Source organism: Mycteria americana, chromosome 4 (assembly GCF_035582795.1).
Source record: "Mycteria americana isolate JAX WOST 10 ecotype Jacksonville Zoo and Gardens chromosome 4, USCA_MyAme_1.0, whole genome shotgun sequence".
Lineage (NCBI taxonomy): Eukaryota > Metazoa > Chordata > Aves > Ciconiiformes > Ciconiidae > Mycteria > Mycteria americana.
Window position 1 is genome coordinate 21,201,749 of NC_134368.1, and position 21,350 is coordinate 21,223,098.

General features: G+C 41.9%; 2 protein-coding genes across 4 annotated transcripts in view; one reads left to right on the plus strand and one right to left on the minus strand.

Annotated features, from left to right (window-relative positions):
• Positions 1-12,087: 12,087 nt before the first annotated feature.
• Positions 12,088-13,594, plus strand: SOD3 (superoxide dismutase 3). The gene is made up of 2 exons (XM_075499859.1): positions 12,088-12,218; positions 12,672-13,594. The coding sequence occupies exon 2, from the start codon at positions 12,688-12,690 to the stop codon at positions 13,399-13,401; it is 714 nt and encodes a 237-aa protein (XP_075355974.1). The 5' UTR covers positions 12,088-12,218; positions 12,672-12,687; the 3' UTR covers positions 13,402-13,594.
• Positions 13,595-14,470: 876 nt separating this feature from the next.
• The window catches only part of CCDC149 (coiled-coil domain containing 149), a 53,467-nt gene continuing 46,587 nt past the window's right edge, over positions 14,471-21,350 (minus strand). For 2 of the 3 annotated variants that reach the window (XM_075499862.1, XM_075499860.1), the window contains exons 12-13: positions 17,999-18,592; positions 14,471-17,415 (exon numbers count right to left, since the gene is read on the minus strand). In XM_075499862.1, the coding sequence (XP_075355977.1) occupies positions 18,000-18,592 (593 nt within the window). In that variant the 3' untranslated portion in view covers positions 14,471-17,415; position 17,999. The remainder of the gene's footprint in view (positions 17,416-17,998; positions 18,593-21,350) is intronic. The other variant, XM_075499861.1, reaches the window with a different exon arrangement.

The following is a 21,350-nucleotide window of genomic DNA, read 5'->3' on the forward strand; positions in this document are numbered from 1 at the left end:
GAAAGTAATACCATTGGGGGCTGGAGATTTTCTACGGTTTTAGCAAAATGCCATGGAGTCTTTAACTTCCACCTGGACAGCCACCAGAGACAAACAGAAAGGACCTTGGGTTTAATGTCTCATCTAAAGGATATTATAATGTGTTGGCCTCATTATTCACAGCAGAAAAGGCCTTTGTCATGGTCAGATGGCTTTAATATGTTTCGTATGCTACATAAATTCAAACTTGATGGCTCATTTATTTGTTGGATTGCAGCGTTATTCAACCTAAATGAAGCCTTAGTATTTACTAATAATTTGGGCTCTGGCTGTTGTTTACTTAAGCAAGCAGTGTCCACTGTCTCCTCTGTTGTCTGTATTAAGTTTGGACTCTTCTAATTCAAGGAATATTATAGAGGGGGCCAAAAAATTGCAGAGAAAATAGCTTTTCATTTGTGGACAATTATTTATCCAAGCCTTGAAAGATTAGTATTCCAATATTGCAGTTTCTGACATCAGTTTTCTCAGGGTCAAAACCAACTTCTCAGACTTGATCTAAGCCTCAGAGTACCCCCATGAGGAAGTGAGTCATTGTTACCAACATTGTGAAGAAGGGCACATTGGAGGTAAGAGGAGGTTAGACGCCTTATTCCACGTCAGGAGAAAGACACTGACTAAAATGCATCCGGAATCCAAATCTGCCTTTAATCTTAGGACCATATTGCCTGTTGTGATGTGACAATATTCTTTGATGAAGCTACATACAGCAATTATCAAACTATGTAGTCACACCACACCAGAAGTGTTCGGGACACAGAGGTTCTCTTTTATTGTCTGAAAAATAAGACCAAATGGCTATAATGAGGAATGTGTAACTATGCGATTACGTATAGTGTGCATCCTCTATTCTCCCTTACAGAGAGACTTACCGTCTGATGTGATGTTTTTTAAAATCTGAATTTCATAGTGGAATTCTAGCTGAACTCCCCAAAGCTGATTTTAAAATCCCCACCCCACTGGATATTGTGAGAGCAATCTTAACATTCAAAATCATCTATTAAATCAAAAACAAAACTAAGAATCCTACTGTGCCATCTTAGATCTAGTCAGAAACATGAGTAAATGTCCATAACCAAGGCAAAAGGTACTCATCCTTCCTGCAGAAACATACAACTGGATTTTAATAAATGGAGTAACTACAAGAACTCAAATTGATTAATAGATTCAGAGTGGAGCAGGATCTGTATGACTAATTCACAGCTAGGAAATACATAAATATAGTATAAATACCAAACATCCATTTATGCCACTAATTACACATTAAAATTATATACATTGACCCCAATTTTTCCCTTTCCCTGTGGATACAAGTGGGGAATAACTTTAAAACTTAGGAAAAAAATCATGGTTCTGGCACTGATCACAGGCATTCTTGGGCCACTTCTCCCAGTCAAGTTTCTAGTATGAAACAGCTGCTGCTTGCTGGATCTCCAGCCAGTTAATAATTTGCCACTCTACCAAATAACTTTAAAGTGATTTATTAAGCGATTAGGAGTCTGCTCAGACAAATCAAGTGGACTTTATTATCACAGCAGCGGTAATTCAACCCTGTAGCAGAAGGAAAGGTGTACCTGGAAGTACAAAACAAAGTCCTTATTCAATACCTTTCACTTTCCTCTTGGAATTGCAAACCACATTAGCTGTGACTTACAAATCTGTTTTCTCTTCCCCTCCAGTACAGGGCTATGCCAGCATCCAGCCTTGCAGGCGTACTGGGTCTGGCTGGGATGAAGTTAATTTTCTTCATAGTAGCTAGTATGGTGCTGTGGTTTGGATTTGTGACCGAAACAGTGTTGATAACACAGGGGTGTTTCTGTTATTGCTGAGCAGTGCTTGCACAGAGTCAAGGCCTTTTCTGCTTCTCACCCCACCCCACCAGCGAGGAGGCTGGGGGTGCACAAGAAGCTGGGAGGGGACACGGCTGGGACAGCTGACCCCAGCTGACCAAAGGGATATTCCATGCCATATGACGTCATGCTCAGCAATCCATATGATGTCATGCTCAGCAATAAACCTAGGGGCCAAAGCTTTTCCAAAGCTGCCCTGGGCACTGGCCTGCTGGTGGGGAGCGATTGCTTTTGCACCATGTGTTCTCTTTGCCTCCCCCACCCCCCTTAGCTGTCTTTATCTCAACCCGTGAGTTTTCTTGCTTTTGTCCTGCCAATTCTCTCTGCCGTCCTGTTGGGGGGGAGCGAGCGGCTGGGTGGGTCTGAGCTGCCCAGCGGGGTTGACCCACCACAGCAGGGTACAAGTCATTATGCAAAATGCTAGAAGTGTCTGGAAATTTCTTGACTCACCCTCCTCTTAAATGAAGAGCCTGTAGAAATTACCTCCTCAGTAGCTCTTGGGTGGCCTCAGTTAGACAAGTTCATCACTGTGAGAAAATGGTTGGGTTGGTTTTTTTTTTAGTGTTGATGCTCCGCTCTGATTTTTTGCTTTAGGTTCACTAGCTGGAGTTAGCCCGTCACTCACAAACACACCAATGTATTGACATTGAGAGAGTTAGTTGTATGTCATCATAATCTCATGCCTTAGGAGCAACAAGTTTGCTTAAGGGCCTAGTGTCATGTACTGGGAATATGCAAGTTATAAAAAGCTACGAAAAGTGTCAGACATTTTCCCTATATTTAAAACTAACATTGAAGCACATACCTCATACGCTGATTTTATTTTATTGCCTATAATGTGTGCCAGCAGTGGAAAAGGATTCTGAAGTGAACAAGACATTGGGATATTTGGCATTTTATGGGAGGTGAGATACTTTCTGCCATGACCACTACACTTTTTCTAGTGAAAGCATTATACATAGTTTGCAATGATCCAGCTTTACACATCACGAACGTGACCTATCCTTGGCATGGGTAGAGAACTGGACCTTGCTAAGGTGCAACTCTGTATCTGCTTCAGGATCAGATGTTTCATAACAAGCACAGCAGAGGTTCCAGTGGAATTACTCAGGCGCACTCCTGTTAACAAAATTTGGCAATCCTCTAATAAAAACATCCAATCTGTATCTGGCTTCTACCACGTACTATATAACCTTATAATCCTCAGTTTTAATAACATCCGCAGGTTTCGGGAATAAAGTCTTGCAAGTGACAAAACAGATGACAACTCATGGGAGGGAAATCTGGAGGCCGAAGATGGAAGGAAGGTTTGTAACAAAAGAAAAGGACAAAGAAAATGGATTTTTCTCTTTGTTTTTTCCTGCATCTATTAGAACAATTTTTGATGCATTCGAAGGATTGCTTTCCCTTCAAGAAGGCCACAGTGAAATATTTCTGTGTTTTTATTCTTTTTTTGCAGGCATCCTAATGCCAAGAGTAGGAACAACAACCAATCGAAGGATTTCTCCATGTGCCCTGGAAAACAGCTGGTTATCCTATTTAACTGGAACCGAAAGATTTCACATTCATAAAACACCCCAGCAGGAGCCTTATTTTGTACAAATGTGTACTAACTTCATGGGGGAAATCTGCACCAGCATACCTCATTATATCTAATGGAATACTATTAAGAACTCCATGCCCTGCGAGTTGAAAACCTTTATGTAAGCAGGTGGCATTCTCAGTCTTGCTTATTAATGCATACGTTGGAGTTGGTAAAAACATAGTCCCTTCATGTGTTTTGCCTCCTATCTGTCCTCTGGTTTTCTAGAGCCAAATGTCCGGCTTCAGAGATGCTTGAATCCTTTGTGCTGCTCCGTTGGAACTAATGGGATTCATCTGGTCTGAAATCAGAATCCGCAGCTCCGCAGAGATCCTAAAACCTGACACCATTCGGGGAAGCTTTGTTCCACTGCACAGTTAAAAGAAAAAAAAAAAAAAAAAAAAAAAGCAAATGCAAATATAAACAATGTGAAGAGCACCTTCAGATAGAAGTGGCCACTCCTACTTGCTCTCCCTCAGGATGGCCCCTGACTTCATTTACTTATTTGGGAATTAATCTTCGCAGGGGAGGAATTCAGGTGAAAATATTTGCCTCAGATAGACACTTCAGAGTGTGCAAAATATCTATGTTAAAATTCTTAATGGTGAGTCATTTAGAAATTAAAATGTTTTTATTTAATTTTCCTAAAAATGGTTCACCCATACTGTGGCCTATTTGACAGTTCAGGAAAACAATCTTAATGACTTACACTAAAATGTCAAAATGATTTTAAACAAGGTAAAAAACTCTTGTGTTCCTAATCCCTGAACATCTGATCTCCAAAACCATTCTCCATGGGGGAACTTAAATATGTGCACAGGCTTACAAAAGCTGCATGAAACTAAGAGATGTTAAGGTCAGATGAGGGACTGGAACCTCTGAAATTTCAGATCGTAAACAGGATTTAGGATCCCGTGTTTTCACTGAGACGACAAAAGTGGATATAATTAACACACATTGTTAAACTTCATTAGTCTTCCAGGGTTTGAGTTATGCTTACAAAAATCAACCCACTAGAATAAATATGGCTAAAAAGGTGGGGAGCCACTTTTCCACAAAACCAATTTTTACTCTACAAAAAAATGCATGGTGTGGGTTTTTTTTTTATTTTTCTGCTGTTCTGAAAGATACAAGTACAACGGGTTTTACCACAAACTGCTTTGAAAAGTGCTCAGAAGTTCAGGCCCTGAACTACTCCGCACAATTTTCAAAGGAGATGGGTACCCAACGGTAAGCCATACTTTTTTGTTCTGTTTTTAATAGTGCATACCACAACATCTGTGGTGAAATCCCTGCTTTGAGAAAGCCTCCAGGAACTCAACCTGCTCTCCCGCACCCTGCAGTGCTCAAGGGCGAGGAGTCTCCCAGATGCTGCTGAGCGTTGACTTCAGCAGAAGCCGGGGCTGTTGCCTTTCATAGCTGCTGGTCAGCGGTACCTGCCTCCATCCAGCATCTGCAGCTGGGACTGCTGTCTGCTATCAAAGCCAGGTGGGCTTTTGTCTTCGTACAACACGGTTGCCCTCAGCTTCTGCCGAGCCCTAGCTTCCTCTTGTGCAAAGCAGAGCCTTTGGTGCCTGCAGGTGTCAGGAAGAATTTCAGTGCTCACGGGAGGCTTCTTGTCTGTGGCATGGGAGTACCACGATCCTCCTGAGTTTGTAAATAAAAACCTCATCGTTTTTCACTTCATTTAGTAGCTTGGCATGCACCTATGACTCTGCATTAAAACGCAAACGTAGGGATGGGCATAGCTTTCCTGGTTTTGGTGAGGTGTGCCTTACAGCCTTGGCAATTGTAATGCAGGGGGTGGGGAACATGGACAAACTGAGAGACTTTTACAAACAGGTCTGCTTGCCAGAAGTAAGAGGGTCAGAAACGTGAACCTTTGGAAGTGTATTTAGTCTAGTTAGCATGAATTAACCTCATCTTTGCTTCCATAGCTGATGTAACATTAAAATACAACGGGTCCCAGTGACTCTTTTGCCAGAAGGGAGATATAGCAATGTGGGGATGTGCACGGAAAAGGTGGCTTTTCATTAGTTTTTGGACGCCTAAGGTTTCAGACACCACTCAGTGTCAGGCAGCACTTCAAAGACACTTTGCCTCTCCCAGGGGAATAATGGTAATGTGGATAGATTGAGATAGGGCCAGTAAATTATTTTGGTTCCTATGAAGTCTGAGGATTCAGGGAGGATAGGTGAGGCTCAACCCAGGAGTCACAGCCACAGAAAAACCACTAAAAGAGGCAAATTTTTTGCATTCACCTGAAAGCCAGAAAGGGAAATAAATAAAAGACATCAGGAACTTTTTATTTTCTTTCTATGAGAGAATAACAAGTCTTGCATATAGAGAAGAAGTAGTTGTTTATCTTAACTTTACTTACTTTACTCAATATCTTAACAACCATCTCACATGACATTCTTACATGCAAGCTGGGGAAAAAAAAAGGTCTTGATCACATTCCTATAAAGCAGGTACAGAGTCGCTGGGAAATCTGCACCCAGTCTGGAAACCAGTCAGTTCCCAATGGGGAGGACAGCCTGCCTCGGGTGCAGAAGTTTGTCTGTGATTTGGTTTTATTCAGCCCTTCTGTTAATGACTTGGATGACGGAACAAAAAGTAAACTGATTAAATTCACAGCTGACACCAAGCTGGAAGGGCTGTAAATACACTGTGGGGAAGGATTAGAATTCAAAATGTTCGTGACAAGCTGGAGAAACAATAAGGGGTGGGGGAAATACAAAAAAAGGAGGTAACTCCATTAAGACAAAGGTAAAATCCCATACTTGGCAGGAATAGCCAACTAAAAAAATATAAAATGGAAATAATTGCACAGGCGGCAGATCTGCAGGAAAGGATCAGGCAAAGATCGCATTATGATATAGAGAGTAGCGTAGTCTGCAAGACAAGTGCAGTAGTAGTCCACGCTGGTCGGCTGATGCGCCGAGATGTTTGTGCACTTCTCTTCCAGAAAGAGGCGCACAGTCCGTAGAAAAAGGCGAGCTACTCAACATAGGAGCCTACAAAATTTAGGAGGAAAGCTCAAAAGAATTGGGACTGTTTAGCTGAAAGGGAAGGGTCATTGGTACAGAGTTAAACTCTCAAGTTTGCACGAGGCTGTTGCAAAGAAGAAAATAATCTGTCCCCCGTGTCTGTAGTGGATACAGCCAAAACAATGGGCCTAATCTGCAGCGAGAACCAGGCTAGAGAGCAGAAAAACCCGTAAGAGAAAGGATAGTCAAGCTACGGGTGATGGTAGAGTCTTCATCAATGACGAGTTTTAAGAACAGCATAGACAAGCTTAAGTCATGCTTTGCATTGGTATGTTGGGTACAGTGTCTCTAAATCCCTTTCAGACCTTAGCACAGATACAAAACAAGGGGTCATGAGTGGACACACCACCACCTTCCCAGCATTCTTTAAAACAACGTGTATTTCTTTGCACAGTTTGTTTTCCTCTTACTCTTTAACTGCTCTGGGTATCCGTGAGAGTCCATAGACTTCCAAATAAATTTCAGAGATTATTTAAAGAGAACACTGGGTTATGTTTTGTTCAAATACAGCGAAGTGTATCTGTATTGCAATATGGAAATCAAAAGAGTTTAAACTCTCTTCTTTGAAATACTGTCTGCTGCTGAAGTGAAACTGGACCAATCCTTTACGTATAAACATAACAGAAGTTGAACTGAAATGTGTGAAGAAGGATCAGGCCAGTTTTGGGACTCTTAAAATTTTTGCTGGTAAAAGTATCTGCAATTCCTCCGTTCCTGCCTGCTTCCATCCCTGCTTCTTGCAGCGGCTCTTACCTACCCTCTCTCACCTTGCTGACATGCTCCTGAGGACAGGGACGAGCCTGGGCCAGGACGGGGCTTGTTCCTGTCGGAAGGGACCAAGCTTCCCCTTTTCGGTCCTGGAAAGTCCTACTGCCTCCCACGCGAGTAGGAGGCCTCCAGTCTACCGCTCCCACGAAGCACCGGGCAACTCTCAGCACCCACAAGCACCCATCTCCTGTCCCAGCGGTGACAGCAGAAGCATCGCAGCATACGCGAGCAGAAGGCAGGGATTAGCCTGTTACCAACGGTTGTGTCTCTTTAGTACACTAGAAGGACAGAAATACCTGAAAACCATGTTCAGTTCATCTGTGATGATCATTAGACTTCTGAGACACCTGCTCCTGAGTGTCATAAAAAGAGAGATCATTTTTTATTTAGTTATTTGTACGTAACCACTGCCCATATATCTGCCCATATATCTGGCCCAGCCTTCCTGCGGCTCCTAAGCTTTGACTTGAAGCTACGCGCAGTGCTGAGGTTGTGCAAATAAGCACGATGTGTGCAATGCGCACTTTGAAATAAAAAAACCCCAAGATATTTCCATTTATGGCCATTGGACACTGAACTTGAGGAAAACCTTATGTTTATTTCTTGTCTCCTCTCAAAGAGCAAACCCCTCTTGAGATTAATGCTATGCAGCAGAAAGGATAAACATTCAATAAAGGGTCAGGGAATTAATGCAAACACAAATAATAACCTACATTTTCTAATAGCTGGGTTCCATCCCTACTTTTTACGTTACATATTTATATTTTATATCCACACGTGAAGATGAAATTCTGTTAAATTAGGTTGACAGACCTAAAATGAGTTTCTGAATGCAGCTTTTTCAAAAAGCTTACTTACAGTTCGTCTCTCCCTCACTCTCATAAAATGATTTCTTCTCAAGCTATTAAAGAGGAAGAATTTCAAGAATTTTTCAAATTGGCTGATGTAGAGTGGTTTGACAGTTGCACGATCTTCTATTTTCAAGAGAAATTATTCCCCAGAGAGAACAGTGTTGTTTCCCTTTTGTGTATTTATTTAACTTGATTTTTTATGGGTAATGCCCTGAAAAGTTGGAAATGCATATAGCTCTTTTGCAAGAGTATTATAAATGGATGCTTATCTCAGGCACTAAATATCTTTAAATAGAAACACCAAGTCAAGGAACAGGCATAAACAGGAAGAGTAAGCCTAGATCAGTGACTGATTTTCCGTTTGCTACAGTAAGATTTTTTCATTTTCTTTTCTTTTTTTCTCCTTAAGGCAATCGCAAACAAGTTCCTCCACTGATTTCTGCGGGATGAGGTGCTGCTTGCAGCCCAGTGCCAGCCCTGTGCTTACCATGCAGGCTAAAACCGCTCCGTCCAGGACGAAGCCCCTCTCTCGAGCACCGGAGCTCCGCTAGACATTAACAGGCTGCGTTGGACAACACGACAGGCGGTAAATAGCCGAAGCCATTGCACCTGTGTGGACAACCTGACAGCATTTCTGCTTTCTAAATCCTGCCTGACTCGGCAGCACTGCTCATAGCTCCACAGATGAAAATCAACACTGCAGGCTTTACCCGCAGACCCACAGGCACGTACCGGGACACGCCAGACGTCACGCGAGGCTGGTGCTGTGCTCGCAGGCAGTTGCTGCGCGGAGCACGTACGATACCATGCCAAACTCAACATGTGGAAGTTTTGGTGCCCTGCAGTCTCTATACAGCAAGCAACTCACTCCCACACACCAACAAATGCCAGATGCCCCTGCTGCTGCCTGATGACCCACCAGCGTAACTGGCTCCCAGGCTGGGACCATGCCTCGGAAACGGCAGAAAGCATCCCGAACTGAAGGACCAGGTTAGGTTCCCAAAGATCTTGACTCTGCTTCCCTCAGGCTACAAACATCCCCCTTCTTTTAGCAGCTCCAGCCTCAGCCATACGTGGAGAAAAGCAGTCAGCTCCATCACCCACTGCAGAAGATGTAAAACCTGCCTTCTCTGGGTGTCATTTTTATGGAGAATCATTCTACCATAAAATCACTGAGAGCAGATGCAACTGCTGGAGACACAAAACAAGGCTACTGCTTGCTACAAAAGGATGCTGTCCTTTTCATCACGTTTCTTCATGACGTTTAACTCTACGCTGGACAAATCACATGATGTTAAGTTGAACAGCAGGTTGATGCAATGGGACAATGTCACCACAAAACAAACCCACCAACCAACCAACCCTGAAGGTCATAGCACAGGTTGAGAACTTGTGAGCAGAGCCATGTATAAAGTCCACTGTAAAGCCCATGAGTAAAGCTAAGTCTGGTTTTTCTATGTGGTCTAGAGAGCCTTGCAGAAGTTGTTTTGACGACTCTGTCTTGTATGGCCTGAGAGACTCTAGGACATTGCGTGCAATTCAGGATACAATAGATCCTGTACAACTGGGACAAAAGCAGAGATCTATTTTTCAAACAGGGATTGTAACACAAGTACAAGTGCATGGTCAGGTCACTGTGGGCTTTCCTCCCATTAACCGCTGCCTGCTTTAAAGGCTGTTAGCCTATTATTCAGCACCTCTTTTTAACCAGAAAACTAAAACATAGGCAGTGGGTAACAATAGACTTTAATGATACACCTGGTTAGTACTTAGCGACTTCCATCTTTCAGACCCAGACTGAATGCCAAATCACCCTGGCAATTGCATTTCTTGTAGTTATCAGCCCTTCTCCTTTTTAAAATACATCTTTCTGACAGCAGCCCACAGCTAGTATTTCCTTTTCACTCTCTGAAGTGCAGAGCACTACAAATACATCATTTAGCTTTGCTGCAGTCCTTTCTGTCCCTTTGATCATCTCCTTTACACCCTTCTGCATTTCTGCTTCGTTCCCGCATGTGCAGTACATCAAAAAAGAGCTTTGCAGCAAGTATCTTGGGCTTTTCAGGGTGGGTTTTTTCAGGGACAGAATCCCAGCTGGTGTAAAACAGCACAAATGCCACTGAAGTCAGCAGCATTATTGTATGTAAACCAGCTAAAATTCTGACCCTAGTTCCTATTTCCAAATGCCTTATAATTCAACTAAAGCTTTAAAATTCTTTTCTTGGAGTGCTGACTGCTGGCTTGGAAATGTCCTTGCAGAAGTATTAAAGTCAGTTGCAGTCCACTACTTTGTGACTCAAGGAGTAAACCATGGACAATGCTCTTTTCTCTCTTCCATTCATCGTGTCCCCTTAAAAAATGGTTTATGGTGCTAAGAAATAGTTTTTCTAATAGTGCCTAGACTGAACAGTTGCTTCTTGCATTTTACAAACTTAAACCACCCCCCTTTGCATTTGGCTAGTTGTTAGCTGAACATTTTTTGCATATATTTATAAAACCTGATTATAAAACATTTTACTTCTTTCAAATGCTTTAAAAACGAGCAATTTCATAGTATTACCGTGTCGCAAGTATGGATTTCCCCAGCTCAGAGACTGCCAGTGAATGAACTTGGGAAAAGGCTGCAAAGGAGGCAGCGTTAGGCTTGGGGTGACGGGCAATCCTGGCTCTTGGTCTTGGAGTTCAGCTTCCACTGAACACAGCATGGTTCCCATGAGCACGATAATCTGAACAACTCATACATACCCTGAAGAAAAGAAATACTATTTGTCCTAATTCATAGATTAGGAACTGAAGCAACACGACCAATATCCCAAGCGGAAGTTAACTCTGCATTTTCAGTCCCTGGCAAGTGATCCAAGTAGTGGACACCCCTTTAACTCTACTCTCCCTCATACAGAAAGAAAAAAAATCAGCTCTCAGATAACCGACTATCTCAGTCCTGATGTAGAATATGACAGCAGTAAGATTAACACACACAACTTTACGCTTCCAGAAGCTGACAGTCACATTCCTTACCCAGCTGGCAGTAGACATGAACTGGGAAAAAGGATTTTCTTTGCAATTTTCTTGCGTTGAGAATTGTTCCCGAGTAATAAGAGCTACTCTTTTCTCTCTACAGAAATCTCAGCCTGTTAAATTGCTCTTGTGATGGCTGAATCCACATTTCAGCTACAACAGTGGGAAGCGCTGCCGGCAGGGCAATGCCCCCAAGAGAAGAGCATTTCTCAGTTCACGGCATGATGAAACACATGTGAACTCTCCGTGCCGCAGCCAGCTTCTGGGAAACAATTTCGCTGTACCTCAGTCTGATGTTGCACTGCCTCAGTACTGCTTACTTCTCTTTGGAAAGAAATCACTGCTGTCTCCAAAAAAGAAGAAAAAACGGCTTCAGTGGAGCAGATAACTTGGCGAGTAAAGCAGCAGGCACCAACTAGCCCTAAAACTTCACAGAGAAGCATCGCTGAAATGTACCTCAACATCTGCAGTTTGAATTCAGGTTTTAAAAACACTGAAACTTTGATATACGACCATGTGGAACAGTTTATGTTGCTCAAGCACCACTTTCAATTTTGACTAATGAAGAAATAAAAATGCAAACCAGCTCCACGACAACCAGCACATAAGTGAGCGAACTGCCCAACTGTGCCTTAATAAAGCTCCTTCCTCTCCCCTCACCACATGCTGAAGTTCACTTGCTTTAGATAAGCACATGAAGTCATCAAAAGGAAGACTAATTTAAAAGCTTGATAACTTTTTTCCTTTTTTTTGGAACGTCGGTGAGGACTGAGAGCCAGACTAACAAACTAACCACAAAAGGACAAAGTGTTCATCCTGCCCAAAACAAAAATGCCTGAAACTTTTCCCCCTCCCTCCCTGCCTCCCTCCCTCCCTCCCCTCCCCTCCCACGGTTCTCCTGGTGACGCCTCCCCTGAGCCAGCATTACCTAACTTTTACACAAACACGCAGTTCCCATAAGCATCAGCTTCAAATAGCTCTGGCTTTCTCTCTGATCACATCTCGTTTCAGGGGAGCAGAGGCAAAGAGCAACTACTGAGGGGTTCTGCAGCAGCTCTGCCAGGTAATCAACTTGTTGGATTTTTACTTTTCGTTTGTAACGCCTGACTAGTGGTTAAGTGGATGCAACAAAAATAGCCTCCTGGCAAACTGTCTTGCTGGAACTTGTGGTAGGAGAAAAGTCTCAATACAAACTTAAAAATAGATTTAATAACACTTTGGCTTACTTGCTTCCTGGAGGGAAACAGAGGCAGTTTTTAAGATCAAGATCTAGGGTAAAATATAAAATCACCAGTGGTTTTTTTAGTCATGGGTGTCAGTTGTATGCGTTTAAACATGCGTATGCATTCTGATTTAGTTTCAATTCATCACATTAGACAGATTTAGAAAGCAGCAGTCCGCCGGGACCATGCTCCAGCTGTTTTGCTCAGCCCCACCACAGGCTGCGTGCCTTTCTCTCCAGCCATACTGCTGCTAAACACCCCTAATTCTTTCTAGTGTCTTGTACTTTTTGCAGGCTCTGAATTGCCAAGATGCTTCTGCTTCTTTCTCTGGTCACTGGGCTTGCCCTGTCTGCCTCTGGTGTCACGACAGACAAAGAAACTGATCCAAGCCACAAGTTATTTCATGACATACGGAAAAAAGTGAATGACCTCTGGCAGAGTTTGTTCTATCCAGTGATGCCTGGTAATGAGACTGATGGGATGATTTACGCCACTTGTGAAATGAAGCCCAGCTCCAAAATAGATGCTGACAAGCCGCAAGTGACTGGACAAGTCTTATTCAGACAGTGTCACTCCTATGGAAGATTAGAAGCCATTTTTTACTTGGATGGGCTTCCGTTGAACAATAATCAGTCTGGAAGAGCTATACACATCCATGAGCTTGGGGATCTCAGCAACGGCTGTGATTCTACAGGAGGACACTATAACCCTTTCAGCGTGAATCACCCCCGTCACCCAGGGGATTTCGGCAACTTTTTTCCTAAAGAAGGCAAAATCAGAAAATACAAAACAAATCTCTTTGCCACTATGTTTGGTCCCTATTCCATCATGGGCAGATCCGTTGTGATCCATGAGCAGGAAGATGACATGGGCAAGGGCAACAATAAGGCCAGTTTGGAAAACGGAAATGCTGGGAAACGCCTGGCTTGCTGCGTGATTGGGATATGCAACAAGAACTTGTGGGAAGAGAAACTGTCTGAGGTTACAGACAAGAAGAAGAGAGGGCTCAACAAACGAACGTAGAACCAGGCTTCACTGAAGACCAACAAGCTGGCTACGGCCTGGGCAGCAGAGAGTACCTTAGGCTGTGCCACTGGCCACTAAGATATACGGCTAAAGGACTCCTATTTCCATTTGCTTGCTCCTCTAAGAAATGCCTATCACTTTGTAAAGCCTCCTTTCTGTAAGCGCATCAATAAAAACAGCATCAACTCAACACTGTGATGTATTTCTTGAAGAGCAAATATTTCCTGTTATGCAATTTGGAGTTGAATGCGTGTAAGTAAGAGTGCTGACGGGTATGGCTGATAGTCTAAAGAGTCTGTGTGCTGTAAGGGGCTCTTAAGGGGTCATAAGTTAGATACCAAAGGAAAAAAAGAGTTAATATGAATAAGTAAGAAACTGCTTCTCATTAGACACTATCCTGTATTCAGCTGCAAATCTAAAAGGCAAAAAGACCTCTATGCTTTCAACAGTGTTGGGTGTTGTGTTGCAAGACCTGGATAATGGACTTCCCCTAAAAATAAGGGAAAGTACACACATTTCTGTTTTAAACTTTAGATCCATTACGTTATTCTACTTGTATTTTCAGGTTTTATTCTCTAACATGTATAAGCTTCTTAACTATTTTACATGGTCCGCATGGCAATAGCTAAGTCATACTGTTTACATCTGAAAGCAGCCTTAAAAGAAATATTCCAGTTTACCATCACTCCCCAGCAAAAATTCCCTAAAGCCTCTAGTTTGTGCCTGTTAGTAACTAAGTTGTATACAAAAGTTTTAATGCTGCTTAGACAATGATGATAAAGTTAGCAGATCAGAGATAAATATTATTTTCAAAGCCAAAAAATACTGAGTGTGTTTCTTCATACAAAAATGTAGGAAGTAAATCAGTCAATTTAGACTGGGAGAAGTGACAGCGAAAAGATTTAAGTCAGATAATTTTCAGACTTCAAACTCTCACTCAATAAAGCTTTACTTTTTTAATTTAACAAAACTCACTGAAAATACTAAAACACTACCTCGTGACTATCATTCATCTGATACGGAGAAGAGAAAAGGAAACAAGCAGGTAGAACAAGTGTATCAGGAAATGTTTTTATTAAAGATGACAAAATGCATTAATATAGTTGAACCACGTTGTGCAGCTAATCCAGGCAGCAACAAAAGAGAGGTTTGCAAATAAATTAAACTGCATAATTTAGAAAGTAAAAACTACAAAACAGAAGCTAGTAAACAAAGTCCTATCTTTTAGAAATGTAGCAGACTTTCAACTTAATCGCAGTAAAGATTTTGAAATACATTCCTGAGCTCATATGGATTAAAGAAACTCCACTGTCTTTATTATACAAATTCCCATATGCTTAAAAATAGTCTCACTTAGAAAGGAAGCAGCATTCTAAAAGATGCTTCTTAATCTGTCATTTTCACGCACTTAATTTACAAATTCATTGAACATTGTTTTTCAGATAACCACAACATCGTACTTTCAAATGAAATCCTTCTCACAGATAATGCATGAATTCACTTTCAGGTGAGACAACCTTCTTAAAACCAGTTTGCAAAATGCATCTTCTCCATACCCCTGCCACAACATTCCCTTCCCAGTTTGCTTCCCCAGAGCCCAGCACCAAAAAGGCTTATATCTCTGGATGCAATTTCTGCATTTCTAAAGTCCTAGAAAAAGGGAACACAAGTCTAAAAAAAACCAAAACCAAAACCAAAAAAACCCCACCAAAACCCAAGCAAAACAAACCCTGCCCCGAAAAACCTAAAGAAGTGTTGATTCCACAACAAAACACCAATTAATTTACTGGGAAAAAAATCATCATTCTAATAGCACAACAATATCAATTAAAGCAATATCCAAGAAAGATACTGACAAGAATATTCAATTAGTTATCACATAGTGCAGCAAAGATGCCTTACTTTTACAAGTCTCCTGGCTTTGAAGTCTTGTGTTCCTGGGAGAAGGCTAAAAACGTAGCTAGAATACACATTCACTAGGGCAGAAAGGAGAGGGAGAGTATTGCAGCAGTGATATAGCACTAAAAATGAGGTTTCCAGAGATCTAGATATCTCACTGGAATTTAATGATTGCAAAGATATAAAAATGGCATCTAAGAGGAAGAATGGTGTGAGGATAATTACCAAGATGTCCTAATTGTTGGGCTGTCCATCACTATGTTCTCACAGAAAAAACATACTCAAAAGAATCAACGAATGAGGCACTAAAAAGCTGTTGGTCCAGCACTGCTTCTACCTGCTTGAATTTTTGCATGAAGCTCTTCATTAATTAATAGCACTGACTGGCTGTTAAGGGACCAGGAGCAAAATGCTAACTCACACAGCTGTGGGTCAGGAAAGACACAGGACAGGGAAACAATAACACCCTCAACATTTCTGAGCTCAGCTATGTGAAATCTTGACCTTCTTATTCGCTTGCCTCAGTTCTGACTGCACTGATATTTACCTCTGAGCAGGATTAGTCTGTGAAAGATGGAAAAGAATATATCTTGAATAAAGTGCTACTTCATGTGACATTCAAGCATTAAAGGAAAAAATCCTGCCACATTCTGCCAGAGATTTCAGTTTCTGCAGCTATTTCTCTTCCGACTTGTCAGTGCTGTCATATAAATGAGTCAATAATGCAGTCAGTTACAATTAATGGGAACAGCGTAACAATCTTTCAAATACTTAAACTCTTCTTGGTCTTTCAGGTGATGAGGAACTTCAATGGTCATCAGAATAATGAAAGAAAAACTTCTTACTGCTTCATGTCCCTAATACGCTTAAATATACAGATGGGTTTTGTTCCTAAGGGCTGCTGCTTAATATCAGTGAAATGCTGCAATGTCAAATTACCTTTAAAGAGAAAGGAAACATATTTGAGGAGCACTGTGAGTATGGCTTTATCGCCTGCAGACAGACACTGAAAGGGTTACATGAATGCACCTGCTAGGGAAAACACATGAGAACAGAGACAAGCCACATTTTTCACCTTCCCACTATCATTCTTTATATTTATATGTAATAATTTACATACAGCCTTTCTTCTGCTGAATACAAACTGTTCATGGACTCTGACACCTTGATTATGGCAGCACCTGCTAGCTCATCTTCCATATACAGAAGAGTTTGTCAGTATTGCTAATATAAACTCTGTTTAGTCAGTAGCTGACAAGTGGGCTGTAAAAATTTGCAGCTGGCAGTTATTTGTCAAAGGACTCAATCTGGGAGGGATTTTCCTTTTTATTAGTAGTATTTTATTAAATTTGGTTTAATTCTCTCTGATTGGTTTCAAGTTCTAGGAGTGAGAAATGAACATTTACAGACAATTAGGTCCCAAGCCAGCAGAAAAATTGCCTTGACGGCTGCTGGCCCATAGAAGCTCCACAGCTGCAGAGACTATTCCTTATGCTACAAACAGGAGAGGAAGGACGTGCCTCCCCTTCTCCAACAGCTGCTAGCTTCAACGTTAAGTATTCCCTTGTTGCTGCCTTCCTAGGAGCAGAGTGGCACAGCTCCAGCATCAGGAGCGAGCTAGGGAATGACACAGCAGCCTCCCTTTTCCCCAGTTATCATAGGAATGTTTTCCTGTGACTAAACATCAACAAGGGAAGAAGTTTAAGAAAGCAGCAACAATGTAAATAAACCTTCTACCACACCATAGAGTGGTGAAATGAGGAGGAAAGGAAGAGTTATCCTTAATTTCAAAACATAAGAAAATAAAAAAGACACAGATTCCTTTAAAAAGGAGGGCACAGATGGAGCAGGCTGAAATCTACCACCTGTTACTCAGCCCGAGGACTGTTCCAGCTCCTGTAGGCTGAGGAATGCAATGCCAGTAACTGAGAGAGCCAAGTAGGTGGACAGGGCACCACTGCTTCTCCTCTTGCTGTTCTCCTTGCTTTGGAACAGCATTGCCGTTTCTCACAGAAAGACTTCTGGCTTCTCTGATGATGTTTCCTTCAGAGCTTCATTAAATTGGGTTCTCAGTATCTGGTGAAATAACTCCCTGCATTTTCATGGGATGGGCTGGGAGAGGGAAGGAAAAATTTTGAACAGTTGAGAAGATATAAAGGTTTGTAATGACAGAACTATATACATGCAGAAACTTCCTATAAGGGAATAGTGATTTTATTCTAAGGATGTACTTACAGTCACTATATGTAAAGAGAAATAGAACAGAGTCTGAGAAACAAGCAAAAGCTTGCAGCCTTAAGATGCTTCTCAATTTATCACTCCAAATTTTTCATCCTTGGAAAACACTTCTAACCATTAAAATACAGTCCAGCACTAGGACCATACACGTTACAGAAGCCCAGTGATAACATGATAAATCATTATCATTGGTCTCTCTGCTACACTAATGTAAATTACATCAATCTATGTAGTAACTTCAAATCATTACGAAAACCAACATGATTAAACCTCATCACTAATTCTTTCCCTTAGGTACACTGTAGCCAAAACTAACAGAAAAACACCTTTATTAGACAAATATTAACAGTTCAATGTAAAAATCAACCCTGCGGCACAGTTTCACTGATCATATTCACAGCAGCACAGACACTGCAAAAGGATTACAGTGAGATGCTCGAGGGCTTGGATTTCATACCTCAAGCCAAACTGTTATCCAAATATTCACAGTTTTCAGCAGGATCAGATGGTTTCTTGTTTTCAGATTCAGGGGGCTCCTCAAAGCTGTGATTTGTGTGTGCCGTTGTAACACTGAGCCCTCCATGCCTTCCAGGGTCCTCAGTATGCACCACATCCACGGTGCTGCTATTTCGATCCCCTCTTTCATCTGGAATTTCACAATCGCTCTCTGAGGTTTCGTCATTGTCTTTCAAGGCCTCAGTTTCAGCTGTTTGTTCATTCTCTGAGTTTGAGGGATCTGTGGGGTCGGATGGGTCAGGGCTGGAAAGTGGGAACTCTCCCTCAGATGAACCATTAAGCTCTGCTCCAACCACCGTGTTCTGCTCCCCTGCGGAAGCACCTGCTCTATTCCCTTCCAGTTCTGCAACTGCCTGCTCCGTCAGTTTAATTATCTGACTTCCGAGCTTGTTTATTTCTTCTTCCTCAGAAGGTAGCTGGGGTAATGAAGGATAAAAATGTTTATTTTGGTTTCTGTTATTTAAGTTTGTTCCCTCTGGAGCCAGGGACTCACTTGCAACAGCACAAGTTTCATCACGTTCTGTCTTCTGTTCTGCTGAAAGAGAAATAGAACAGTGAGATGCTCTAGTCCATTGCAGGTATTTATAATATATCTGACCTGAAGACCATCAGTGCCAGGCCACAAAGATGTTTACCTCAGTAAGGAATTTCTAAGAGTGATTCCCTATCCCATCCCAGGCCCATTTCTTAGATGATAAGCAATCAACACTAAGTTTCTTGCTGGATCTGGCCCTGTTTTGGAGCCTGTCTTTCCCTAACACTGACAACTCTAAAAGAGTCATAGTCGATACCATACTGTAGAACAGCAGGGTCAGGCAAACTTTTTCAAAGGAATATCAACTCTAAGCAAGGCACTCGGCTACAAAAATTTTTGGCACAGCTTAACATTAATCCCCACATCACTACCACTTTCAGGGGTTAACACAAGCTCCATTTATTTGGAGCTTTTCATAGGCTTTCATCCAATAATGAAGTTTCGTTATTGGTCCTGCAACATTTCTCCTAACATAAAAGATTATTCTAATTCGGGTAACAGCATAAAACAAAGCTGCAGTGGAAGAATTTTAAATATACCATTATACCAAAAGGCAAACACTGAACAAAGTGTCAGAATAGAGAAAACAGCAATGTGTAAACAAGCAGCTTTGTGAAAGAGAGAGAATTTGTCCTCATCTCAGTTAAGGACAAAAAGCCTCATTGAAAATAAGCTTGTGAAGTCAAGTAAGAAAAATTAGGAAATGCCAGAAGTACAGCTGCATTGACAGCTTAAAATTACTCTTGTCGTGCATATGCATTACCTTTTAGTATATGAGCATTTTCTCTATTTCTCCCGCAAGAATCCTGCCTCACGTGCTGCACAGGACAGCCTGCCTGCAGGGAGGGATCAGAGCTACACAATACAGGAGCCGACCGTCTCTATCAGACCCACCTCATTTATAATTTGGGAGCTGCTGAGTGAGGGAGACAAGGGTTGGCATGAAGGGAACAGGCACTCTTACTACCATTAAGAAAGCTAGGAATGCTACTCTGAAGAGCTGGAATTTAAATCTGTGGAATAGGCAGAGATAAATTAACTTTCAAAAGGTGATCACCCACTGGATCTAATCCTCATTATCTGAGCACTCAGCTGGAAACCTAGGAGCTTGATTTGCAGTACTGCTCTGCTCATGTTGTATATCTGAACACACATACTCCAAGTGCTCCAAAAAGAGCCAAAACTTATGTACCTCAAATTGGCACTCGAAATTAGCAGGGACTCTACCTTATTCTTTGTGTGCCTCAGTTTCCTCCCTCTACCGTGGGATAACACCATCCCATCACCTTGCTGCGATTTTCTGAAGATAAACTGTTTCAAAGCACTAGAACACCAGAAAAAAGTTCATAGAAAAACAGTACTTTTGTCTTCAGGGAATGCTTGAAATAGCGCACAGGCAATACAGCAGGAACAATGCACTCAATGAAGAGGAAAAAAAACCTGAATAGCTATTCATTAGCTGCTGTGATGCTCAAGTACAATCTATCCCATGACACTATCCATCCTGTGCATTGGATAAAGCGAGATTTGGTGGCACACGACAGTCTTTAATTCATATGATTGTACTATGTCATTATGCATTTTCAGACAGGAACTGCACAGTATATCCTACAGACTTCTACCATCCAGCTTAACTGAAACAATGATAACCAAGTACAGACCAAAACAGGCCTTGATGAGATCAGGGTAAGCAGATAGATTAGATTTAAAAAGCCTGAAAAAGCCCTCTGATTATCTGTAGATCTAGCTAGAGCAACACTGGATGTATTATAGAATGTTCTGATAAAGAACGTATGTTAGTGCAAAAGCTAAAAATGTTTCCTGGGCCAAACAGGCAGCAAATATCAATGGTACTATTTAAAGGACCGTAGCTGACGGACGTGACATCAGGCCTAGTATTTAAAGATATGAAAGAATTTCATTGCTATTCTGCTTACCAACTGTTTTTGCTCAACTGATCATTGAACTAATAGGAAAATAAAAGTGGTTTTGTTTTTATTTCTGGAATACTTTTAAACCAAGGGCATACCTGCTTGGTAAACAAAGGCAGATGAACACATTCCTATGTTCTTCCCAGCTGCTTAGCTCCCCCGGATTTTGGAGGCATAGGTGAAAAATTGCAACGTGCACCAAGCTCCTAAAACTCAACAATAGACAGTCATTCTCTGTGCAGAGTGGCACAAAAGGTGACTCAGTGTATCACTGCCATATAGCTTCTGACTGCAGAGGAGCTGTGTGACTCCAAGCACAGGGACATGCCCTACAGCTGAAAACACACTGCTTCCTTTCCAGGCTTTGAATGGAAGATGGCAGCCCCAAACATCCTCCAGAAAAAGGATCTGGAGCAATGGAAGAAGTTATTGTTGCTCCACCTACTGCTAGAAGCTATGGCATCCCCCGGACAGCTGGGAGTATATATGTGCTCATCTGTGTCACTGAAAAGTTGGCCCAGTTTATTTAAACTACCACAGAGGTGAGTTTTGCCTGAGTTCTTGCTGCAGGTTATCAGGTATACTGAGCCACATGCAAAGGAAAAAAACAAGCTGTTTGTGCAGGCAGAACAGTAATTTCTTAACCTACTCCAGTTTAATGACAGGATTTCTGTGATTGGTCTTGCCTGTCTTACGGTTATAAGATGGGGAGAGGGAAAGAGGGCGACAACCTACTGGGAGCAGATTCTTCCCATGGCTGCCACAGGCCTAATCCTTGTCTGCCTGCTCCTCTCCAAGGCTGTTTTATTCTACTCTTCTCTTTCCCT

Coding starts and splice junctions, on each gene's coding strand:
- SOD3 (XM_075499859.1), top strand. CDS start 12,688: ATGCTTCTGCTTCTTTCTCTGGTCACTGGGCTTGCCCTGTCTGCCTCT.